This window comes from Microcaecilia unicolor, chromosome 2, assembly GCF_901765095.1.
Source record: "Microcaecilia unicolor chromosome 2, aMicUni1.1, whole genome shotgun sequence".
NCBI classification, from domain to species: Eukaryota; Metazoa; Chordata; class Amphibia; order Gymnophiona; family Siphonopidae; genus Microcaecilia; species Microcaecilia unicolor.
Genome location: NC_044032.1, coordinates 577335119 through 577362020, shown reverse-complemented (window position 1 = coordinate 577362020; position 26902 = coordinate 577335119). Strand labels below are relative to the sequence as shown.

Below are 26902 nucleotides of genomic sequence, written 5' to 3'. Positions count from 1 at the left end.
AATAATTAATAAAAAAAACAGAAAAATTTTGATTATAAGGTTGAAATAGTGGTTACTTAAAAGGGGTATTTAGTAAATATTTGGTAACCTCTAAAATTTAGTCCATCTCATTTAGTAGTATATTATACATATTCACTGCGGAACTCCTGAAAACCTGACTGGGTAGCAAACCTTGAGAACCAAGGTTGCCAACTCTTGCTCCATTGGATCTGACAGCCCACAGATAATATCTTGCCAGAACCTCAGCATGTGAGGCATTTTAGTTCCAACACCCATGACCTTTGCCACACCTCCCTTTCATCAGGATCACCTTTGTCACTTAATACTGTATCCATGCAGGAGTGTCATGACTCTACTTTGGTAAACACATCCAATTCCACTTTATGTTTATTTAATCTAATGACATGTTTCTCCCTGTCCACCAGGCCTACTACCAGTGCACAAGATCCTTAACCATCTAAATAGCTGCTTGAACCTATATTAGGCCTTATACTCTGGCCCTCTCAATAATTAATCATAAGCTAGCCTCAGGGACAGAACCCAACCCCTGGAAGCAAGCCCTACTTTGCCCCATTCCCCAGAAATTAGTTATTGATGAGATTATATAGCTAATCTAATTTTCTAACAGTCTGCTGGAAGTCATGAATTTACTGTGTGTTGCTCCCCAAACAAGTTGCAAGTTTTTAAATTAAACTGATTTCCTATTCAGGGTATGATTTCTATAAACCCAAAAGCAAAGTAATATAGTAACATAGTAAATGATGGCTCTTTGAGCAGGGACTGTCTTTCTTCTATGTTTGTGCAGCGCTGCGTACGCCTTGTAGCGCTATAAAAATGCTAAATAGTAGTAGTAGCAGATAAAGACCTGTATGGTCCATCCAGTCTGCCCAACAAGATAAATTCATTTTACATGGTATGTGTAAATTAATGTTATGTCAACAATTTTAAGTCAGCCATGAGACACAAACAAAAGCACCGACCGAAAAAAAGAAAAAGGGTACAGTGACAGTCCCAGCCCAATCCACAAGCTACCCATCCCTCCAACACCCCATTCCCAACCCCCATCACCACACACAGCAGCCACCAACCAGAAAGCCCCCAAAGAACAGAGGGCCTCCTGGGTGGGGGGAAGAAAACAGAATGATTCCAGACCAAATGCACTCACCTCACCCCATCCATCCACCCCATTTACCCCAGCCTCTGACAACCATACCAGAAATCCCCCACCACCACACAGCCACTAAGCAAAGCAGCAGGTGATCAATATAGTACAAGAACAGAGAACAAAAGACAAAGTCAAACAGTACAGCTCAGGTAGAAAACTCCTGAAGTGGCCAATCTGGGTGATTTTTATGACCGCTACCCACATGTTGCCACCAATGCAACTTTTTCCACATTCCAGTCTCATTATAATGCAAAGTAGGAACCTGCCGAGCTTTAGCATACATATGAATTGTTTGTTTTGCCATGTTCTACTGCACAACCTGTACGTTCTACATACTATGTCAAAGCTTATACACAGATCCTAATGTCTGTCTTTGCTTACCTGAGTATTTGGATCCTTGCTTCGCTGTGCAGTCAAAACAGCTACTGCCATGAAATAGTCAGGCCACTCCAAATAGTCTTCTCGCTTTCTACATGCAGTTTCACTTCTAACTCTGGTAAAAAAAAAAAAAAAAAAAAGTTAAGAAAGAATGAAGCTTTCTAGTGCAATTTGGAGATCCAATTAAAGGGTCCAGAGAGAAGCACAAAACCTTTTCACACCAGTCTGCGTCCTGCACTAGGAATGACTGCAAATCCTATAGCTTTTTAAGTGTTTTTTGGCAAGCGATGGCACCAATTGGGGAGGCTCCATCTCAGGAACGCCGACTCGGCCGGGCCTGGGGCAAGGCTGCCCCCCCCCCAGTCACTGTCGCTCCCCCTGCCGCTGCAGTCCGCGGTCTCACCTGCCTGGCTCCATGGCTCCGGGCCAGTCGCAGATAGCCTCTTTACAGGCCTTCCCTCCCTGTGCCCCGCCCTCGTCTGATGTCACTTCCAGTTTCCACGAGGGCGGGACACAGGGAGGGAAGGCCGGAAGGGAGGTGATCTGTGACTGCCGCCCAGCTTCAAATGCAGACCGGGAACTGGTGGCCTGACCTCGGCACCGGGCCCCCCTTGGAGGCCCGGGCCCGGGTAATTTTGCCCCCTCTTGGTGGGCCTGCCTCCATCTGTGTGCAAGGCACAAAGACATACAACACACACAGCCCGTTAGCCTAACATGACAATTTACCATGTCTTTCATAACTAGTCCATGAGTTTGCAAATAGATGAAGTGGATTACAGGACAAAAATGGAACACTATAGCTGTGCACTTTCAAATCTGTTTCTTTTTTTTTTTAACATTAATACAGCACACAAAAATGAGTAATTTTACAAAGGTTTTTCGTTGTAAATGCTGTTTTATACAAGTTAAATGGCTTCTATGAAATTATGCTGCCGTATACACACAGAAGCCGACAAGAGAAGGAAAAATTCTAGACCTAGTCCTTAGTAGTTGAGCACTAGTTGAGTAGTGGAGGAGTGGCCTAGTGGTTAGGGTGGTGGACTTTGGTCCTGGGGAACTGAGGAACTGAGTTCGATTCCCGGCACAGGCAGCTCCTTGTGACTCTGGGCAAGTCACTTAACCCTCCATTGCCCCATGTAAGCCGCATTGAGCCTGCCATGAGTGGGAAAGCGCGGGGTACAAATTTAACAACAAAAACAAAAAAAAACATGATCTGGTGCGGGAGGTAATGGTGCAGGGGCCGCTTGATAACAGTGATCATAATATGATCGGATTTGATATTAGCTTTGAAGTATACATAGGAAATCAAATACGTTAGCGTTTAACTTTAAAAAAAGGAGACTATGATAAAATGAGAATTAAAAAAAAAAAAAAAACTTAGAAAAGCGTCTGTGAGGGTCAGGCGTGGATGCTGTTCAAAAACACCATCCTGGAAGCCCAGGCCAAATATATTCCACGTATTAAAAAAGAAGGATGGAAGACCAAACGACAGCTGGCATGGTTAAAAAGTAAGGTGAAGGAAGCTATTAGAGCTAAAAGAAAATCCTTCAGAAAATGGAAGAAGGAACCGACTGAAAATAATAAGAAACAGCATAAGAAATGTCAATTCAAATGCAAAGCACCGATAAGGAAGGCTAAGAGGGACTTTGAAAAAAGATTGCGTTGGAGGCAAAAACACAGTAAAGATTTTTTAGGTATATTAAAAGGAGGAAGCCGGCAAAAGAATCGGCTGGACCGCTAGATGACCGAGGAGTGAAGGGGCGATCAGGGAAGACAAAGCTGTAGCGGAGAGATTAAATGAATTCTTGCTTCAGTGTTCACAGGGAAGATTTGGGTGGGATACCGGTGCTGGAAATGGTATTCGAAGCTGACAAGTCGAAGAAACTTAATGAATTCTCTGTAAACCTGGAGGATGTAATGGAGCAGTTCTACAAATTGAAGAGTAGCAAATCTCCTGGACCGGAAGGTATTCATCCCAGAGTACTGATAGAACTGAAAAATGAGCTTGCAGAGCTATTGTAATATGTAATTTATCCTTAAAATTGAGCGTGGTACCGGAAGATTGGACAGTGGCCAATGTAACGCCGATTTTTTAAAAAGATTCCAGAGGAGATCCGGGAAATTATAGACCGGTGAGTCTGACGTCGGTGCTGGGCAAAATGGTAGAGACTATTATTAAGAACAAAATTACAAAGCATATTCAAAAGCATGTATTAATGAGACAAAATCAACATGGATTTAGTGAAGGGAAATCTTGCCTCACCAATCTACTACATTTCTTTGAAGGGGTGAACAAACATGTGGATAAAGGTGAGCCGGTTGATACTGTGTATCTAGATTTTCAGAAGGCGCTTGACAAAGTACCTCATGAAAGACTCCAGAGGAGACTGGAGAGTCATGGGATAGGAGGTAGTGTTCTATTGTGGATTAAAAACTGAGAGAGTAGGGTTAAATGGTCAGTATTCTCAATGGTGAAGGGTAGTTAGTGGGGTTACCCAGGAGTCTGTGCTGGGACCGCTGCTTTTTCACATATTTATAAATGACTTAGAGATGGGAGTAACTAGTGAGGTACTTAAATTTGCTGATGACACAAAGTTATTCAAAGTCGTTAAATTGCAGGAGGATTGTGAAAAATTACAAGAGGACCTTACGAGACTGGGAGTCTAAATGGCAGATGATATTTAATGTGAGCAAGTGCAAAGTGATGCATGTGGGAAAGAGGAACCTGAATTATAGCTACGTGATGCAAGGTTCCACGTTAGGAGTCACAGACCAAGAAAGGGATCTAGGTGTTGTCGTTAATGATACGTTGAAACCTTCTGCTCAGTGTGCTGCTTGCGGCTAAGAAAGCAAATAGAATGTTAGGTATTATTAGGAAAGAAATGGAAAACAAAAATGAGGATGTTATAATGCCTTTGTATTGCTCCATGGTGCAACCACACCTCAAATACTGTGTTCAAATCTGGTCGGAATTAGAAAAGGTGAAGAGAAGGGCGACGAAAATGATAAAGGGAATGGGACGACTTCCTTATGTGGAAAGGCTAAAGCGGCTAGGGCTCTTCAGCTTGGAGAAAGGCAGCTGAGGGGAGATATGATAGAGGTCTATAAAATAATGAGTGGAGTTGAACAGGTAGATGTGAAGCATCTGTTTATGCTTTCCAAAAATACTAGGAGTAGGAGGCATGCGATGAAGCTAAAATGTACTAAATCTAAAACGAATTGGAGAAAATATTTCTTCACTCAACATGTAATTAAACTCTGGAATTCGTTGCCAGAGAATGTGGTAAATGCAGTTAGCGAAGTTTAAAAAAAGGTTTGGACGGTTTCCTAAATTAAAAGTCCATAGACCATTATTAAATGGCCTTGGGGAAAATCCACTATTTCTGGGATAAGCAGTATAAAATGGTTTTATACTTTTTTGGGATCTTGCAGGTATTTGTGACCTGGATTGGCCAGTGTTTGAAAACAGGATGCTGGACTTGATGGACCTTTGGTCTTTCTCAGTATGGCAATACTTATGTAAACATTGCAGTCATTTCACACCTCAGTAAGATCTACAACAACTGCTTTACAGTCTACTTTTAATGAGGTTGATTCCAGAACAGAAGACGGAAGTTGCAGAGATAAGATTTTGAATTACAAGATGATGATGATAAACTTCAAGCGCAAGTCCACGTTTGCATCTAACAGCACTATTCTTTTCACAGTCAAGTATCAAAAAGTACTTTAGTTAAACTGGATGAAGAATGAACAGGATCCTGCCATTCACTGCATAAAAAAAGTCAAATGGTCATAGAAATTTTATTTCAATATGTCAGCTCTTCTAGTCAAATTCATGCATCTATTATACCTTGATTTATCTAGCAAGAGAAGGGAACAGAAAAATACAGTTACCACAAAATTAAAGAAAGATAAGTGCCACAGTCGTGTGAGAACTGCTACTGTGTGCTTTTTCACATGGTTACTACTTACTGCACGTTAGTTAACATGCCCCTTAAGGAAATGCAGGAAGAGTAAAATTAATAAAAGGAAAAATGGAGACTGAGAATATTTTAAAGTGTTACAGTTTTGAGATGGTAAAATGTATTCTTTTAATAACTTTGCTTCCTTGAGTCCTGCTAGGCCAGTCCAGACGAGCAGTTTGTGTCTTCTTCCTAGTAGCAGATGGAGTTAGACATATTGAATATTTCCAGTGATATCACGGGTATAAGGGCTGGTGCAGCCTGGAAATTTCCAGTATGCTACTACCTAAGCAAAAATAGGTCCACTTTGCCATACTCTGTTAATCCCATCAAAAACTACTGCTGCCTATCACTTCACTTAACATTACATCTTGAATTAACATCAATGATATACACACACAGGGAGAGATAAGACAAAGCCCGAGGGAAATCCTATATGTCATATTTTTCCAGGATGGGTTTCTAGACTATTCTAGCAGGACTCACACACAGGGAGAGAGCAGACAAAGCCCGAGGAAAATCCTATATGCTGTATTTTTCCAGGATGGGTCCTAGACTGTTCTAGCAAACTCAAGGAAAGGAAATTAACAGGTATGAATAAATTTCACCTACTTTTTAGTCTGTGCAGGCCAATCCACACAAGGGGGACATGAAAAAAGCAATATCCTACTTAGCAGGGGTAAGACAGGACCCCCCCCCCCCCCCCCCATAAATCTCTGCTCTTCCAAAGGCTGAATCATCTCTGGCTAGGACATCAAATCTTGTAGTGCTTTAAAAAAGGAATGTAGGGATGACCAGATGGCTACTCTGCAAATATCTTCAGGTGCAACTACCTGGGCCTCTGCCTAGGAGGTTCCCCTGTGCCTGGTATCACTTTTCTGTGATGATATACAGTGCCTTGATGGCAGCTTTAACCCAGTTTGCTTTCAAATCTGTGGAAGCCACGAGACCTTTATGCAGTCCTGAAACAAAACAAATAGATGATCTAAAAAGATGAAGGTGTAGGTCATGTCCATATAGCGCAGAAGTAGTCTACAGACAGTTTAGTTATACAGCTTATTGGCTGACTCCAGCTCAAGAACGTCAGCAGAGCAACTAATTGGTTCACATAAAATGGGAGAACTACCTTCAGGAAGAACAAGGCATGGTTCAAAGCAAGACTGCTTCTTCTTAAAGGATAAGTAGGGGGCTCTGCACAACTTATTTTTAAATTTATTTTTATTTTAAAATTTTATCCCACACTATCTGCAATTCTAAGGCTCAATGTTTCAAAACCCATCTGGCTGAGGAATGGCCACCAAAAACCACAGTTTTCAGAGTCAGATTCTTTAAAAAGGCCTCTCTCAAAGGGCTTGAACGAAGGTCCTGCCAGAATAGTGAACCAGGTTAAGATCCCACTGTGTAAGAACAGGCCATACTGGGGGGTGAAGCTGCTTCACTCCCTGCAGGAAGCATATTAGATCTGCGTGTAATATAGCTAAACATACTGAATCTTGCCCTGAAACAGAGCAGGGCTGCTTCTTGGACCATTACAGAGGTTTGGACCTAGTCCTTATCTCCAGACCCCTCTGCAAGAATTCAAGAATATCATACACTAGCATCTGCCCAAAAGAGAGGTCTTTCTCACCAAACCAACACACAAAAGACTTACCAGATCTCAACATATGACAGGGACAGAGATTTCCATCAGCTTTGAGGAAGGTTGAAATGACCGGAGGGCCAAATAGCTTGTCTCTCAAACGCTGCTTCTCAAGTGCCAGTCCATAAACCAAAGGGATCAGGACCCTTCATTTCTATTGGGTCCTGTCTCATGAAACCCCACAGAAGCAAGAGCAGGGGATCCCACTTATGATAGAATTAATCAAAATAGCACATCTTTATTACTAGTAGATTAGACTACTGCAATTCATTGTTCATTGGCTCCAGCAAAGCAGTCTGCAAACTGCAACTTGTGCAAAACACAGCTGCGAGGCTTATTACTGGAGCCAAAAAATGAGCATATTATCCTATCTTAATGAATTGCATTGGGGGAGTCACATGACGCAATGACCGGGAGCATCTGCTAGACAGAGCCTCTCCATGTACCCCAGCTAAACCCCCCAAAAATCCATTGAGCATCGGCACAAACTACTAGCACGCTTTCAGCTTGTCAGCGACTGGTGAACCCTTCTTGAAACACCCGACTTGATTCCCAGCTCCCATGACAACTCGGTCACAAGCAAAAGAGAAAGTTCGCAGCCAGGCAGGGGAAGACAAAATGATGCCATCCCCGAAGCCACTGGAACAATCAGTATTTTCGGTATGGATAGCAGAAATCACATCCGAAATTACTTTGGCTCTGGAAGCTATGCTAGAGGTGACTTTCCCCGATCAATTCTAAATTGTAAAAATTGCAGGTGCAAATGGGGGAACTCACCAGAGACCAAGCTGGATGGCAGGCGTGGAAAAGTATGGTGGAGGACAGGGTCACCAACATGGAAGACTCTTACACACAACTAATAAAGCGAGCTATGGTGCTGGAAAGTAAGGTGGATGATTTAAAGAACAGATGTTGGAGGAATAACCTTCATTTAGTGGGCCTTTCAGAATCTATAGCAGAGAAGGCGCACGTGGTTTTTTTTTTAGAATTGTGGTTAACGCACAAGCTTGAGCTACACACGTTATGGGCCTATTCGAGTGGAATGGGCTCACAGACTAGGCCCCAAGCAAACTACAGCCACTAAACCACGAGTAGTTATATTGAAGATCCTCAACTTCAAACATAAAACAGCCATTATGCAAGCGAAGCGGGTAGGAAACAAACTGAGTTATGACAATAAGTGAGTTTTATGTTTTCAAGACTACTCCTTGGGGGTGGCGGCACAGTGCAAGGCTTTTGCTCCCATTTGCACAAATTATTCTCTGGAAAATCCGATTTGCACTGCTTTACCCGGCCACACTACGAGTGACCCACAAGGGCATCACCCAAGTCTGCCACACATTAGAGGAAGCCCAGGCTTTTTTGAACAAAATCAGAGGAGAGAAGGACATAACAGCAACCGCTAATGGCTAAAACTATGGAGAGTCATCCTAACTGAAACTGGTCTTAGCTGCCCTATTCAATTGCTACAGCAGGAACATTTCATGTATGTCTTGGACGGAAAGAGAAGAAAGAAAATAAAATGACAAAAATGGGGTTTTTCTTTGTTTGTTTTTTTTTACACTTTCCCTTGGATTCCTGAGAGTGAGAAATGATGTGGAGGCCCACAATCCTTGAAATCTTCAGAGAGGGGCCTTAATGCAATTGCTCCATGGCTCTCTTTGACCATGCTCGCTTTGCCCACCTTACCCGGTGGCCTGGGACATTTGTTTCACAGGTGACTGGCGGGGGGGGCCGTGGAGACTAGCGGTGACCACCAGATTGGATTTGGACCTGCTCGCGGACAGAGGACCAGGCCCATAACACAAGAACTATTGCCAAGCTTGGATGCTTGAGGCGGAAGCCTCATCTACACTGTGCCACGGCTCTCCTTGACCAGGCACGCTTTGACCAGCTATCCCGCCGGTCCAAGATACCTACTTTATGACTAGCTGGAGAAGCAGCAGGGGCTAACAGTAGCCTCTAGGCTGGATCCGCTTAAGGACAGCTATCCAGGCCTTTCGGTAACATAAGCAGACACAGGGGTGTGGGAACTCGGCCTTATTTGCCTGACCAAACTCTTTTTTTTGTTTTTTAATTGAGTACATCTTATTCCTGGACTTCTTCTACTATTAAGGGCTCATTGTCAAAGTTGTAATTATCATTAAGAGGGGTGCGTGGGGGTGGGGTGTTAACACGTGACGGTTTCATGTCCAGAACCCAGGGGTCAGAATCAGAGGGAGGGCAGGGAGGAGGGGGGGTAGTTGGGCAGGAGGGGAGACGGGGGGGCTTACAGGTTTTTGGGGCAGGTACAGACAAATCAAATAAGAATTTTTGCATGGAGAATATTGATGAATCACTGACAATGGGCGCATTTGACCACTGGGAGAAGTCCTCTTGGGGGGGGGGGGTGGAGTGCAGGCTGGGACACCCTCTCCAGGGAACTTTCACTGGAATGACTGTGGGATATGATCCATAACTTACTATATTACAGTGAAAATAGTAACTTGGAATGTGGGGGGGGGGGGGGATACACTCACCTATTAAGCCCCCCCAAAAATTACAACACCTTCATCAACATAAAATAGATATCGCTGTACTGCAAGAAAGACATTTGAACGCCTCTGAACATGCTAAACTTAAAACATGGTGGGTGGGGGTATGTGTAGCAGCAGCGGCACAAGGGAAGAAGGGAGGAGTCGCAATTTTGTTTAGGAAAGGGGTAGCAGAGCAAGTCCAACCTATTTCTGTGGACCACACGGGTAGATATATATTTTTGTGAAGCAACAGTAGATCGCCAAAAAGTTATAATAGGAAACATTTACGCCCCTAACCAGTACAATCGTCAATTTTATAAGACAGCAACTTCCAAACTCCTAAACTATCCAACGACCTTTTAGTGGTGGATAGTCAACTCAGTATGGGATCCGATGATGGATAAGTCCATCCCTACAGCTGCCACAGAACTCCATGACAGTTGAGGATTGCCTAATAGATTTAAATGATGTCTGGCTGGTGCTTCACCCCCAAGAGAGGGATTACACACATATGTCCCGAGCACACTCCACATAGGCTCGTATTGATTATCTGTTGATATCAAGGCAGTTATTTGGGTCGGTAATTAAGACGGACATAGGATCTTATACTATCTCTGTCCATGCTTGGGTGTGGATGGAATGGGGCATTTGGCATTCTGTTGCATCACTAATACATAGTGGGCCCACAGCAGACCACCAGGAACTAATAGGCCGATAGGGTCACTTATTTCCCTGGATCCAGCACTCTGACTCAGGAAATCCACCTGCATGTCCCCCGCCCCCATGATGTGGACTGCAACCCAGGAGCATATCAAAGCTACTTTCTGAGATACCATGGCTCTCCAGGTCCCCTCCTTCTTGCTGATATAAGCAACCATGGCAACACTGTTCTGACAACATGCAAACTGCTTTCACCCAGACTAGAGAAAACAATTCCTGCAGCGTCAGGCCAATGGCTCTTGCCTCCAGACAACTGACAAGTCATTCTACTTTCACTGGCCCTGCTCATTTGCCCCATGTAATGGGCTCCCCGCCCCTGCAGACTTTAATCTGTTGTCACTACCAGCCACTCAGGCATGTCCAGCAGAACCTCTTTGAAGAGGTGGAGGCAACTGTCCCACTATGCCAGACTTTGGTGCTGGGAGCCCCTGAGACGGAGACAAACTTCAAAGTACTGAGACCGAGAGGCCCAAAGGGAAAGAAGGACCCAGAGTGGACGCATATGCACCCTTGCCCAAGGCACCATTTCCAGGATCGATGCCATTACCTGAAGAGCTGAGACAGTCTCATGCCCAAGAAGCATCTTGTGCACACAGCTGCCATTTCTGGACCTCTAGCATTTGCTAACACTTTTCTGGGAAGAATACTACTCCCTTGATTGGTGTTGAAACGCATCCTAATCTACTCCAACTCCTGAGAGGGAGTTGGCTCATGCTTGGGACAATCAACTACTCATAACCACTTGTAACCACTCGCCTCCACCTACCCTCCTCTCTTCCTTCCCGTTCACATTAATTGATTTGATTACTTTATTTATTTTTTGTCTATTAGATTGTAAGCTCTTTGAGCAGGGACTGTCTTTCTTCTATGTTTGTGCAGCGCTGCATACGCCTTGTAGCGCTATAGAAATGCTAAATAGTAGTAGTAGTAGTGACCCAGTATGGCTGTTCTTATGTTCTGGTTCCAGGGATTTATCTCACAGTAAGGAGTGCTCTAGGTTGTCCTCATGGCTCCCAGGAGTCCCACATGGGGGACTCCAGTGGATCCAGGTCCCTGAATTTGGGGCCAGAGAGGTCCCCCACAAACACTAGGCACATGATTCAAGTACTAGGTACAAAAAAAAACCCCACCTCAGATTGTAAGCCCACTAAGGGCAGAGAAAATACCTGCATGTAAAATGTAAACTACTTTGGTTGCACCACAGAAAGGCAGTACCAGTCCCAGGGGATGCATCTCCACCACAGCCTGCTGAACATATTCTGTGATAATCCACAATAAATTGTTCCCCCTCCCCCAAGGCTCTTCCTGACTCACAGAACAGGGTTGAGGCTGCAATAATGCCTTGCATTCCCCCCCCTCCCCCCCAATCCTTGGCAGAAGACCCACTGCTCTGAGCCAGAGAATTGCAGGACAGCACCAAAATGGGTGCTGATTCTGCCAAAACCCATCCCTTCTGCTGCAGCATGGTCAGATCAAGGGGGTCTGGATTATCTTACCCCCCACCCCCGCTAACCCTCCTGATTCCATCAAAGCTTGATTCCCAGAGATCCTGTCACACAATTCGCAAACACAACTGGAGGTGGTGAGATGCCAGCTCCCACAGACAACAAAGAACCAGCCATGGGGCATGAGACTGCCACAATCCAAATCCAATGCTCTAACCTCCCTCCTCTAGGCCTGAGCCCCGATAACATTCATCTAGATCCCTACGCTCTGACCTCCCCCCTCTAGACCTGAGCCCCAACAACACTCACTTGGATCCCCACAGGCCTGGTCCCACTGCCGTAGCTCTACCAATTTCTGCATTACATGCTCCACATCAGGAGCGTGCTGCGCAGTATACAACTCTGGCTGTCTGTCTTTCCCAAATCAAAAAAAAATGTTCCTAGAAGCTATACAAACATCTAGGTGAAAGGATACCCAACTCTGAAAACTTCCAGAAGGGTAGCCGTGCAAGTCTGCAGAAGCCAACCACGAGGCTGTTCTTTAACATGCTGAAGTTCTTCTTGCAGGACAGAATATTATCTACGGAGATAGTATGCCGCATTCTAAAAAGCTAAAACTGAATTGCACGCGCAGAGAGCAACCCTGCCATGCAGGCTCCAATCTCTGGGCAGAGGCTGCCTGACGAGACGAGCAGACGACTGCAAACGGAACCACGTGGGTTGACTTCCGATCACGGGGCGCTAAACAAATCCTACCTGTCTCCATCGTCAGCCGGACTAAAGTTAGAAATCTGCTTTCCACTCATTTTTAAAGAAGGTATTCCTCCTTCGGCCACCACAAATTAAATTTTCAACGCCACCACTGCGCTTCGCAGCCTAAGCTCCTCCTCCCTCATTGATTGTCGTTCCTCCTTTTTGGTCTCTGGTTCTGCCCCCAGCGGTGCTGAAGTGATGTGCACCACAGGAGTGTTAAAAGTTTCTCCGGGTTAATGTCTCAAAATTAATTAGTTTTGCGTACACACAGTTCGTGATCCTCACTCGCTGTACTACTTGCATAGTGCCAAAGCGAGCTTCCTTCTAGAGTTTCATTAAGATATAACATAGACAATTTATCAAGCTTGGAAATCGCCTTTAATCAAACCTAAGGCACCAGATGCATTGGTAAATATTTCTGTATGTTTCTGTTAGAGGGCGATCAAAACCAAGTCTGTGGCTGAAATTCACTGCTGGTTTCTGCAGGAACCAAAGCCAATAATACTGAAACCACTGTCCCCGTCCCTGTAGAAAGTCTGCACATTCAGGCCAGCCTCCCTGTTAGAAAATCCATTTCCCAGGGCTGCCCACAACCTCTGCCATCTCACCACTCCTAGGCCTACATTCAAAGCCCCGGTGGTCTAGTCTAGTGGCCTCTTTGGGTCAGCGTCAAAATGCCATACGTAGCACTTTACAAAAGAAAGCCATGCGTGGGGTCATAGCTGTATGTGCGCCACTGCTGGTTTCCCTCCTCCGCCCTTCAGGGTGGGCGTTAGATCATGGGAGGGTGGAGGAGGGAAACCAGCAGTGGCGCACATACAGCTATGACCCCACGCATGGCTTTCTTTTGTAAATTGCTACAAAAGTTAGTCGAAATGTTAGTGTCATAAAGATATCACCTTGTTTCCATTTTCTATTTATATTAATTAGCCTTTATTAACACAGCTACTAAAATATTTTATCCTAAACTGAAAATAAAATTCTTTTTTCCTACCTTTGTTATCTGACCATTTACTTTTTCTAATTCTGTTGAGCCCAGACTCTGGTTTCTTATTTCCTCCATCTTCTCTTAACTCTCTTGCCAGCATTTCCTCTCCATTTGTCATTTTTCTCTCTCCTCCTTTTCCTTTCTTTAATTTATTTTTCTTCCTCTCAGTTCAGATTTAATCATTTACCAGCAAGTCTTCAATTTTCTTCTGTTTCTGCCTCTATCTATAGCTTTTCATCTTTTTCCCTCACCATAGTTCTCCTTCCATCCAGCAGCATCTGCCCTCTTGCTCTCACCTTCTTCCATCCAGCTCTGCCTTTGCCTTTCCCCATTTCAATCTAGCATCCATTCTCTTTCTCGCTTACCAGTGCATCCAGCATCTGCCCACTTTCTCTCTCACCAGTCCAGCATCTGCCTGCTTTCTTTCTCACCAGCACATCCAACATGTGCCTGCTTTCTCTCCCTCATTCCATCCAGCACCTGCCCTCTTTCTCCTCCATCTCTTTTTATTTAACATCTGCCCTCTTTCATGCTTTCTGCCCACCATTTCCATCTATCTTCCTCTTCCACCTAGCACCTGCCCTCTAGCAATCTCCTTCTTCCATCAAGCAGGTATCCTCTATCCTCCCCTTCAATTCAGCATATGTCCTCTTTTTCCCCTCCCCTTCCATGATGCATCTGCCCTCTCTCTCTCTCTCTCTTTCCATCCATCATCTGCCCTCTTACTCGGTATCCTCTTTTTCTGTCCCACCTTCCATCTGGCATCTGCCCCTCTCTCATCTGCCTTCTTTTCATCCCCCAAATCCATCCAGCATCTGTCCTCTTTCCCCTCCCCACAGTCCATCCAGCTTATGCCTTTTTTTCTCTTTGCATATGCCCTCTGGTCTATCTAGCATCTACCCTTTTCTTTGCCCTCTCTGTCATCCACCTTGTATCCTCCTAATCACCCCTTTTTCATCTAGCATGTATCCACTTGCTCTCCTCCCCTTCCATCTAGCATGTATCCTGTTTTTCTCTTCCCCTTCCTTTCAGCATCTGTCCTCTTTCTCTGCCTCTTCCATCTAGCATTTGTCCTTTTTCTTTCCTCCCTTTCATCCAGCATCTGTTTTCTTTCTCTAACTCTTTTCATTCTGCATCTGCCCTCAATCATCTCCCTCTTCCATCCAGCACCTGCTCTCTGCCTTCTTTCTCAGTCCCCCTTCCTTCTAGCATCTGCCCTTTGGGCTCTCCCCATTCCCTTCTAGCATCTGCTCTTTTTCTTTCCCTAATTCCTTCTAGCATCTGCCTTCTTTCTCTCACTTCACCCTTCCATCCAGCATTTTCCTTCCAAATCCAAGCTGAAATCTAATTCCACAGTTTGACTGAAAAATAACTAAAAGAACTGTCATAAAAACTCTTGTAACAGGTCTTATTAACAGCCAGAAGGCTTAAATTCAAAAAATGTGGAACTAATGGACGGTTGAAGAGTCAGATAAGACACTAAAGATATATGATCCAGTGGGCAACTACCATAAAAATCTTATATATCAAACAGGCCACTTTAAAATCAACTCTAGCCCTAACTGGTAACCAATGCAAATCCTTCAGCAAAGGAGTAACGTTCAATATTTTTGTGGCAGAACATTAATCTAGCTGCACAATTCTGCAGTAACTGCAACTTTACTTGCAGGGTCTGATAGATACCAGCATATAAAGAGCTGCAATAATCTATTTGTGGTAAGACAATGGCTTGGACCGATGCTCTAAACTGATCAAGGAAGAAAGATGATCTAATTGCCTTAAGCTGTCATAATTAAAAAAAAATCTACTCTGTCCTCTTCCCCACAGTCCATCCAGCATCTGCCCTTTTCCTCTCCCCCACCCCCCATTCAGCATTTGCCCACTTTTTACCCCTCCCCTGTCCATCTAGCATCTGCCTTCTTTCTCTCACTTTCCATCCAGCATCTGCCCTCCGGCTATCCCTCTCTTCCATCCAGAATTTGCCCTCTTACTCAGCCCCTTCCATCCAGCTTGTATCTTCTTTGTTTCCTCCCCTCTTTCATCCAGTAGGGCCCCTTTCTCCCTTCCCTTCCATTCAGCATCTACCCTCTTTTTCTGTTCTCTACTTCCATCTATCATCTCCCTTCTTTCTCTCCCCTGTCCCTTCTATCCAGCATCTGCCCTCTTTCTATGTTTCTATCCAGCATCTGCCCTCTTTTTCTCCCCCTTCCATGCAGCATCTGCCTTCTTTCGGTCACTTTTTCCATCCAGCCCTCTGGTTATGCCTTTCTTTTATCCAGCATGTATCCTTCAGCATCTGCCCTCTTCCATCTAGCATCTGCCCTCTTTCTCCCCCTTCCATTCAGCATCTGCCCTCTTCCTTCTTCCCTTCCATCCAGCATCTACCCTTTGCTATCCCCCTCTTCCATCCATCATCTCCCCTCTGGCTCAACCCATTTCCATCTAGCATCTTCCTTTTTCTCTCTGCATTTCCTTCTAGCACAGGCTCTTTCCCTCCCAGTCCGCCAGACCTCCAGTCGCCTGTTGCTGGGGGGAGGCGGGATCGGGACGGAGTTCCTGCCAGGACTGCTGAACCTGTGTTGAAGGGGGGGTCGGGGGACCGGAGGTCTGCTGGACCTCCATCCTCCATTTCGCTTGGCTCAGGTGAGTGTAGTTGGGGTCTGATGGTTCCATGGAACGCCAGCTCCTGTGTTTGACAGGTCTGGGCTTTTGACAGCCCAGACCTGGATCGCTCAGGCACAATCCTCCCACACTTCTATCCCATGATCAGAGAGAATTGCGTGCTTAAATGTGCATGCAATTATCTCTGATCATAGGTCCGGTAAAGCCCCGTGCTGTTCCAGCACTATTTTTACAGCGCTGTTTGGAACAGCACAGGACTTTTGATCATCTGCCTATATATGCCTAATGATTGAATCACCAACTACTACTGCCTGGGCAGATGTTCTTGGAGACATATCCTTCATGCGAGAGGATAGTTCATCCCATGGTGGGCAAGTCTTGACTACAGGAGTACTTCCTACGTCACCAAGGTGATGCTCTCCATCTAGGAGACCTCCCTCCTCCAAGGCAGCACAGGGGCTGCCAGACTGGAGGAGGAAATTCTCTACAATGTCCCTGTAGGTCTCCTCTATGTACCTCTCTGTCTCCCTCAGCTCCACCAAGTCTGCTACTCTAGCCTCAAGAGAACTGACCCATTCTCTGAGAGCTAGGAGCTCTTTGCATCAGGCACACACATATAACCGTTCACCAACTGGGAGATAATCATACAAGTGACAGTCAATGCAAAAGACTGGATAGCACCCCTTTCACAGCTGGACTGCTGTCTCCATCTTAGTATTTTTGAGTTTTTCAATAATTTAAAACTTTACTATGGATATTAGCCTAATATAAACATGTATTTATATGGAGGGGCATAATCGAAAGGTCGTTCAAGTATGAATTAGGACGCCCTCGCAAAGTCGGGCAAAATCAGGTAGGTATAATCGAAAAATAGTATGGATGTCCTTAGACATTCGATTATCGCAGTTGAAAACGGCCAAATGGGGGCCACACAAAGGTTAGTAAAAAGGGCACCCTTAGACATTCGATTATCGCAGTTGAAAACGACCAAATCTGGGCCGCACAACGTATAGTAAAAAGAATGTACCTAGTTGTTCCGCAAGTACAGTGCATGCAGTTCTGGACATCCAGGTACGGGAAATATGAGAAGCGTAAAATACAGGAATCAAGGACGTGTTCCTCACAGAACTGCCGGCCCACCGAATGTTCCTCATATTTCTCGTATCTGGATGTCCGGAATTACATGCACTGTACTTACGGAACATGCAGTTTTATGCATATTGTGTATATCTGAAGAGGTTCGCATTCTGCATACTGATTTATATAAGCAAAGCTCCGCACGCATCATTCAAATAAGGGCCCGCATGCATGACAACCATTCATGCACGTCAGGGATGTCTATGCTTACAGCGTCCATGTGCTGACTCATCCATAAATGGGATGGTAATCCATTTATGGACCTGTGCACGAAAGCACGTCCGTCACGCATGGCCGTCCATATAAGGCGACGCCATGTTTTCCATCTGTTATTCACTGAGAAACATGGAGCTCCGTAGGGAGCCAAATTACAGTGAGGCCGAGATCCTGCTGCTCGTGCAGCTGTGCCTGAGGCACCGCCACAGGCTTTTCCTCTACCACCACCACCTGCCCCCCAGGATTGACTCTATTAGAGCCTAGTCTCACATCAGGGACAGGCTGGAAAGGTAAGTGTTTGCTCCCCCCCCCCCCCCCCCCATGGCTATCAGGTCCCCCTCCTGTAGCTACACATATAAGAGCTCCGTCATCAATGTAAGCCCTAACTTGAGTCTGCATTTAAGGATAATGAGTAATATGTATACATGCACAATCATTAATAAAATGTATGTACTAGAAAGGAAAACCATTCCCACATCCCACAATAATGCATACAAACGATACTCTCTGTCCTCATGGCCACCTCAATGACATCACCTGTACCAATGTAATGCCCCCCCCAATCAGTGTTGTGCTTCTCTGCTATTTGATTTCCAAATGAATTTGTGTGCTGAAGGCAAGAAGGGCCATCCCCTGACTCCTGCTATACAAACATCTACTATAATAAAACTCACCCTCAACATTCTGAAGACAACGTTCTGAAGTCACTCAATCACTCCCTGAAGGGTTCGTGGATTCATGGTGGTGAAGCCACTCCACTGACCCGTGCCCCGCCCACGCCCACGCGTCACACGTCAGAATGTTGTCTTCAGAACAGTAAACTAAAGGAAGGGAATGGGGATCGCAACCAAGCAGGAAACGCAGCCTACCAACCTCCCAACCCACCCGTGGAAAAAAATCTGGAGGGAAACCAACTCCAAACCCCCCCCCCAAGCCACCCACCAAAGCTGCAGTTGAAAAGAAGCCCCGCCTACAGAATGCAGGCGGTGCAACACCCCCTCCAACACCTCCCCCAACAAAACACCCCCCCCCCAAGCCACCCACCGTCGCGTTGCTTTGCCGTCGGGGGACCCGAAACCCCGCCAGCAGAAGTCCTGTGTTGTCTGCTGAGCCTCACTCCAGCGATCTTCGGCGTTGCTAGCCTGTGCAGGCAGGGCTTCTGTGCGTCTGACGTCCTGCACGTCCAGGACGTCAGACGCACAGAACCCCGCCCTGCACAGGCTAGCAAGCAACGCCGAAGATCGCTGGAGTCAGCCGAACTGCAAATGCTACTAGAGGAGGAAACCCCCGCCGGCAAGGGGGCGCTCATAGAAAGCTACCAAAACTTGAGCCGTGTCGCTGACTATTGTGAGAACAACTATGTGCAGGTAGGGAGGAAATGAGGGGTGGTAGGGAGTGCTGGTGGTTTAGAGAAGGCGGAGGTGCTAGGCCCAGTACAGCACGGGGTGGTGGTTGTGTAGGCAATTCTGCCTAGCCCCGTTGGCGTGGGCTGTAAGCCGGGGGCTGCTCAGAGAAGGTGTGTCTCTTATATCCTGACTCAGAGCTCCTATAGAGCTCCCTAAGGTCAACTGAGTGCTATGTTTTTAATTAAGGGTTGGGGAACGTGCAGTGATCTGTCTGCAGCTATCATTTTTCTACATTTTGCCTTTAATAGTTTTAGATTTCCGGATTGTTCCTCTTTTTTTGTGTGTGTGTCAAGGAGGAAGCTCTTGACATGAGTCCTTGGCAGCTCTGAAGGCTGTGATATAATTCTTTTTCTTCCTGATCTTGGGTGCATTACAATTTTTTTGGGTAGATATTCTTTATTTATATATCTACTATAATAAAACTCACACTCTCTCGCACACACACACACTCTCACACTGTGTCTCACATACGCACTTGCACACACTCTCATTCTCACACACACACTCTGACAGACACACTCACACCCAGACTCACTCTCTCTCTCTCACACACTCACACTTTCACTCTCTCTCTCACACACAGACACTCTCACATTCACTCTCCCAAACATACACACTCCGAGGAAAACCTTGCTAGCGCCCGTTTCATTTGTGTCAGAAACGGGCCTTTTTTACTAGTATCTTGTAGAAGATTCGCTATTCACAGGGACCTGGAGTCCTTCCGGGGAGGTTCCGGCGTGTGAGGCGAGAGAGCCCTGAAATAATCAGGGCAGTGCAACGGCGCCTGAGGGCTCGACATAAGTATTAAAAACAGGACACCTGTACTCATTTGTAAATGTATTTATGTAATAATGCAAATGTCCTGTACAATATCAGTTTCCATGTGGCTAATAGGCAACTAGTAAGTCATAACACCTCTGTCCCAGATCAAGGCCTGAAGTTGCAGCTGCCCTCCCGTGAGTGTGGCTGCAACTTCCAACTAACCTTCTCTGAGATGAATGAGATGACATGCCTCACTTTTGTATCCCCCTTTCTGGGGTGGGTGGATACTGTTTCCTGGTAGTCCTGCCTGAGATCCTACTCTTAGTGGATGTCATTGCCTCATATTAAAGCAGGGGCGTAGCCACGGGTGGGCCTGGGTGGGACCAGGCCCACCCACTTTCCCTCCAGGCCCTCCCGCCCACGTCGCTCACTTGCTGCCTTTTCTCCGGCCGCAACAGGAATTCTTGTCCTCCCTCTCCGGCGCTGCCTCGGTCCCTGCATGCTACCCACTACCTTCGGTCCCTGCATTCTTTTCTTCGATCGTCGCCAGCAGCGCTTACATTCACACAGGCAGCTCCGCTCCCCTCTGCCGCGTCCATCCAGCCCTCTCTGATGCACTTCCTGTTTACATAGGGTCAGATGGACACAGCAGAGGGGAGCGGAGCTGCCTGTGTGAATGGCAGCACTGCGGGCGACGATCGAAGAAAAGAATGCAGGGACCGAAGCTAGAAGATCGTGTCCATGGAAAATCGCTGCTGCCAGCTGACTCAGAAGCCTTCTCTCTTCTGCTGCACCTGTTCAAAGGGTTGCTGGCAGCGTGTAAGAATCACTGCTGCTGGCTGACCTGAAATCCTTCCCTCTGCCATGTCTTCCCCCCAACTATGATGTAATTTCCTGGGAGGAACATTACGCAGCAGAGGGAAGGCTTCTGGGTCAGTCAGCAGCAGCGCAGCAATTCTCTCTTACATGCTGCCAGCAACCCTTTGAAATGTGCTGCGGTGCCATGATGCTCCTGATGCTGCATGGGGGGGGGGGGGGGGTTGGAGAGAAGATAAAATTGTTGGGCTGCTTGGGCATGGGAGTGGAGGGGAGGGAAAGAAGAGAGATGCTACACAGGGGGTGTAGGAGTGAGGGAAATTGTTAGGGAGGGGAGGGAGAGATGCAGGGGGTGTAGGAGAGGGAGACATGCATGGGATCATTATTGGGATATGGGGGGAGAGAGAGGGATAATTGCTGGATGTAGGGTAGGGTGGGGAGGGAAGGAGGGGTGAATGACAAAAGAAGGAGAAATGTTGGATCTGGGAGGGAGGGGAGGAAAAGGTACTGCACAGGGGAGAGAGGGATGAAGGAGAAATGTTACGTGGTGGTGGAAGAGATGCTGCAAGGGGGAAACAGATGTTAGACTTGGGATGCAAGGGTGAGAGAGAAGAGGAAAAGAGGGAACAATGTTGAACATGAGGGTGGAGGAGGGGGAAGAAGGAGGGAGATGTAGGATTCAGGGGTAGAAGACAGTGAGGGAGAAATGCTGGAATGTGGGTGGGAGGGAAGAGGGGGAGAAATGCTGGTCCCTGGGGGAAGGGGCAAGAGGAAAGAGAGAAAGTACAGGAAGATGCTAGGAGGGGATAGAGAGTGGAGAGAGGAGAAAGAGGGAGCAGATGCTGGGCTAGAAGGGTTGGAAGGAGGCAGATACTGGGATGGTGGAACCATGTGGAAGGCAAAGGGGGGTGGTAAGGAAATGAACGAGAGGATGATAGTGAGTACGGGGAGTAGATTGAAGATGGAAGGCTGGAGAAGGAGTGAGATGGGGAATAGGAGAGCTAGTGGGTGAAAGAAGGAGATGGAAATCAGATAGGTATCTGAAAAGTAAAAAGGAAAAGGATTAGAAGATGAAATTTGAGTGGACAGAGAGCAGGAAAGAAAAAAAGATAGGAAAGAGCTAAAATGAAACAAACATCAATACGTCAGTGTAGTGAGGGAATGGAATGAGAGTGGAGAAAAGACAAATGAATAGCAGCTGCTTGAAGGAGAATTAACAGAAAGACAGGAAAGTGAAAAAGAGAAACTTGAACCAACATAATGGAAAAATAAAATGACCAGACAACAAAGGTAGAAAAGACATTTTATTTTGAATTTATTAACTGAAATTTGTTAGCTTGAGAAATGTGCATAGCGGATATCATTTTATCGTGTTCAGTAGAAAAAAGAAATACATTTCTGATTTTATTTCTCCACTGTAACATGCCGAGGTTCAGAGTTCAATTTTTGTCTACATATTTTTATTTCTAATTTGTGATCCCTTGTTCTGTATTTGGTGAGAGTCTGGGCCCTAGCATGTCTAACACTAGTCCTGACCCTTGCTGTAGCTGGTGGGGATCCCCAACCTACATCAGCTGAGGACCTCCTCTAAAAGCAGCCAAAACTCCCTTCTACTAAGCTTGGCAGATGGCTGCAACATCCTTGAGCCACCGATAACTAAGCATGCATGGGGTGCCAGCATCAGTGACTCAAGGCATTGTTGCTACTGCTGCCTGCCAAGCTTGGTAAAAGGGATTTCTGGCTGTCTTTGGAGGAAGTTTTCAGTTGACAGAGCTTGGGGATCTTTATTTGCTAAAGTATATTTTGAATTGGGAGGTACTGGGGGAGATGTGGAGAGTGTGGGGAGGAAGGGAGCAGGGACAGAGAGAAAATTTTGTGCCCACCCACTTTGGGCTCAGGCCCACCCAAAATTGGCCGTCTGGCTGCTCATTACCCTGCTACAAAGGGTTTTGCAAAGAGGGCGTGGCCGCCCTTGAAGGGCTTTGGGGGTGGGTGGTTGGGGGGATCGGGGGGAAAGTTGTGCACAGTTTTGTAAAATGTACATTTTATATATTTCATATAACAGGGTGTGTGTGTCTGTACCTTGTGCACTACATATTATCAAATGCTGGTGTTGATGTGAGAGGAGGCAGCAATATGGATTGCATGGCATATGAACTGTGAAAGAGGAAATTTGGTACATATCCGTGATAAGTGTGGCCATACAGAAGCCCACCTGTTCATTCCAACCTGCATGGCTGTATGTGCAGGGGGAGGAGGCTGGGTGGCCATTTCTGTTGAAGAACAGAAATGGCCATCCAGCCTCTCCCCCTCCTTACCATAGAGCCCCACAGCATAGAATGGTGTAAATAATAAATTTGTTGTCTAGCACTAGTGATCTGCCAAGTAGAAACTTGCAGATAACCCTAGGTAGCGCATAGACGATGTTTGCTCTCTGATCACCAGAAATTAGCGTTGGAAGCAAAAATACATAGTAAAATTTTTTTTAGATACATTAAAAGCAGGAAACCGGCCAAAGAGTCGGTTGGGCCGCTGGACGAAAATGGTGTTAAAGGGGCGATCAAGGAGGACAAAGCCGTAGCGGAGAAATTAAATGAATTCTTTGCTTCGGTCTTCACCGAGGAGGATTTGGGGGGGACACCGGTGCCGGAAAGAATATTTGAAGCGGGGGAGTCGGAGAAACTAAACAAATTCTCTGTAACCTTGGAGGATGTAATGGGTCAGTTCAGCAAGCTGAAGAGTAGTAAATCACCGGGACCTGATGGTATTCATCCCAGAGTATTAATAGAACTAAAAAATGAACTTGCGGAGCTACTGTTAGAAATATGCAATCTGTCCCTAAAATCGAGTGTAGTACCGGAAGACTGGAGGGTAGCCAATGTTACTCCGATTTTTAAGAAGGGTTCCAGAGGAGATCCGGGAAATTATAGACCGGTGAGTCTGACGTCGGTGCCGGGCAAGATGGTGGAGGCTATTATTAAGAATAAAATTGCAGAGCATATACAAAAACATGGACTGATGAGACAAAGTCAGCACGGATTTAGTGAAGGGAAGTCTTGCCTCACCAATCTAATGCATTTTTTTGAGGGGGTAAGCAAACATGTGGACAATGGGGAGCCGGTTGATATTGTATATCTGGATTTTCAGAAGGCGTTTGACAAAGTGCCGCACGAAAGACTCCTGAAGAAATTGCAGAGTCATGGAATCGGAGGTAGGGTATTATTATGGATTAAGAACTGGTTGAAAGATAGGAAGCAGAGAGTAGGATTGCGTGGCCAGTATTCTCAGTGGAGGAGGGTAGTTAGTGGGGTCCCGCAGGGGTCTGTGCTGGGTCCGTTGCTTTTTAATGTATTTATAAATGACCTAGAGATGGGAATAACTAGTGAGGTAATTAAATTCGCCGATGACACAAAATTATTCAGGGTCGTCAAGTCGCAGGAGGAATGTGAACAATTACAGGAGGACCTTGCGAGACTGGGAGAATGGGCGTGCAAGTGGCAGATGAAGTTCAATGTTGACAAGTGCAAAGTGATGCATGTGGGTAAGAGGAACCCGAATTATAGCTACGTCTTGCAAGGTTCCGCGTTAGGAGTTACGGATCAAGAAAGGGATCTGGGTGTCGTCGTCGATGATACGCTGAAACCTTCTGCTCAGTGTGCTGCTGCGGCTAGGAAAGCGAATAGAATGTTGGGTGTTATTAGGAAGGGTACGGAGTCCAGGTGTGCAGATGTTATAATGCCGTTGTATCGCTCCATGGTGCGACCGCACCTGGAGTATTGTGTTCAGTACTGGTCTCCGTATCTCAAAAAAGATATAGTAGAATTGGAAAAGGTACAGCGAAGGGCGACGAAAATGATAGTGGGGATGGGACGACTTTCCTATGAAGAGAGGCTGAGAAGGCTAGGGCTTTTCAGCTTGGAGAAGAGACGGCTGAGGGGAGATATGATAGAAGTGTATAAAATAATGAGTGGAATGGATCGGGTGGATGTGAAGCGACTGTTCACGCTATCCAAAAATACTAGGACTAGAGGGCTTGAGTTGAAGCTACAGTGTGGTAAATTTAAAACGAATCGGAGAAAATATTTCTTCACCCAACGTGTAATTAGACTCTGGAATTCGTTGCCGGAGAACGTGGTACGGGCGGTTAGCTTGACGGAGTTTAAAAAGGGGTTAGATAGATTCCTAAAGGACAAGTCCATAGACCGCTATTAAATGGACTTGGAAAAATTCCGCATTTTTAGGTACAACTTGTCTGGAATGTTTTTACGTTTGGGGAGCGTGCCAGGTGCCCTTGACCTGGATTGGCCACTGTCGGTGACAGGATGCTGGGCTAGATGGACCTTTGGTCTTTCCCAGTATGGCACTACTTATGTACTTATGTACCCTTACCCACAACCACAACACATTGGTGGGGGCCACCAAGAAGCTACAAACAGCTGGGTCATCTTTTCACATTGAGAAATGGTATATAGTTCTGAGAAGAAAAGGGAAAACAATGGTAAAAGCATTAGATGGATGTTTACTTCATCACAATTACAATATAATACAATAGATACAGAAGGGCACATAAATATATATTTTTGTATTTGTTTTGAGTACAGCTTTTTCAGTAGTAGCTCAAGGTGAGTAACATTCAGGTATTCTGGATATTTCTCAGTCCCAGGAGGGCTCTAAGTTTGCACCTGAGGCAATGGAGGGTTAAGTGACTTGGCCAAGATCACAATGAGCAGCAGTGGCATTTGAACCCGCAACCTTTGGATTGCAAGACCAGTGTTCTAACCACTAGGCCACTGCAGCCACCAGGTTCTAGCCACCTGCAGGTAATTTGGATTAGGAACTGTAACCACAAACCCTCTCCCTCACCATGACTTAAGGGCTCAGTAGGCAGTACCTGTGGCTACCTTGAAAATAGTTTGCAGGCTAGATTTTAGAAATGTTGATGTTCCATAACTATGGAGGATTGTGTTCAATAATGTGGTAAAGACATTCATTGCATATATTCTTCCCCCCCTGCCCCTCCCAGCAACCTTGAGAATGGGTGGGCACTTCATAAACGGGGCCTGGGGGTTACCACATAAAGAAGGATGGAACCTACTGGGAAGTGGTACAGCAGCTCCAACGGCTGGAGCACAGCATTGAGGACCTACGGCAAAAACACACAGTACAGCCCTGATAGTCTCCAACCATCACTACTCCAACCACTGCACAGCAACCAGCAACCTGGTGAAAATAGAGGTTAGAGTTGAATTCAGAGTACATACAGTGAATGGAGAGTCCTTGATCATGAGCAGAAAGAGAAGAGGTGGCTGAGAAGTATGAGCTTACCTTGAACTTGTGTTTCAAGATTGTGTATATGATTGGTGTGTCTTCTTTCTATCTCCTGAACCAGTAGCTCTATTTCTGGATCAGTGAAATAACCCTTACCGGTGGGTGATTGCTTTGGTGCCATTGTACCAATCTCTTCGCTCCGACAGACTGGCTGCTACAACCAAGCAGACAGAATGGGAGACAGTAAGGGAGCGGCTCAAGGGATGTGGAAGACTGCAAACGGAAGTGGTGCCGGCTGAGAGCAACCAAAAATAACAACTCCCAAAAATAAACAGGTGTACAAAAGCATACAGTGGCAAAGGGGTGGGCCAGACCGTATTTTCGAAGATGGGCGTCCATCTTTTTGTTTCGATAATATGGTTTGTGGTGGGCAAATGCATCGGATTTGGGTGGATTTGAGCTGGGCGTTATCGTTACTCAGCGATAATGGAAACCGAAGGCGCCCAGCTGAAAAACAAACAAATCCAAGGCATTTGGTCGTGGAAGGGGCCAGGATTCATAGTGCACTGGTCCCCCTCACATGCCAGGACACCAACTGGACACCCTAGAGGGCACTTGTAAAAAGTAAAAAAAAAAAAAAATTAAAATACCTCCCAAGTCCATAGCTCCCTTCCCTTGGGTGCTGAGCCTCCCAAAACCCACTGCCCACAACTCTACACCATTACCATAGCACTTATGAGTGAAGGGGGGCACCTAGATGTGGGTACAGTGGGTTTTGCGGGGCGGTTTGGAGGGCTCCCATTTACCAGCACAAGTGTAACAGGTAGGGGGGATGGGCCTGGGTCCACCCGCCTGAAGTCCACTGCACCCACTAACAACTGCTCCAGGGACCTGCATACTGCTGTGATGGAGCTGGGTATGACATTTGAGGCTGGCATACAGGCTGGAAAAAAAAAGTTTTTAAAGTTCTTTTTTTGGGTGGGAGGGGGGAGGTCATCCCCGATTCCCTCTGGTGGTCATCTGGGCAGTTGGGGCACTTTTGGGGGACTTGTTCATGAGAAAAAAGGGTCCAGAAAAAGTGACCCAAATTCTCGCTTCTGGCGCCCTTC

The 26902-nt window shown here is 46.0% G+C and overlaps 1 protein-coding gene across 2 annotated transcripts in view; it reads right to left on the bottom strand.

Annotated features, from left to right (window-relative positions):
* The window catches only part of DCTD (dCMP deaminase), a 49855-nt gene extending 37161 nt beyond the window's left edge, over nt 1–12694 (bottom strand). Inside the window, exons 1-2 of one of the 2 annotated variants that reach the window (XM_030192662.1) lie at nt 12582–12694; nt 1547–1658 (exon numbers count right to left, since the gene is read on the bottom strand). In XM_030192662.1, the coding sequence (XP_030048522.1) occupies nt 1547–1658; nt 12582–12631 (162 nt within the window). In that variant the 5' untranslated portion in view covers nt 12632–12694. Of the gene's footprint in view, nt 1–1546; nt 1659–12305; nt 12505–12581 lie in introns of those variants that run through there. The other variant, XM_030192661.1, reaches the window with a different exon arrangement.
* Between the last annotated feature and the right edge of the window lie 14208 nt (nt 12695–26902).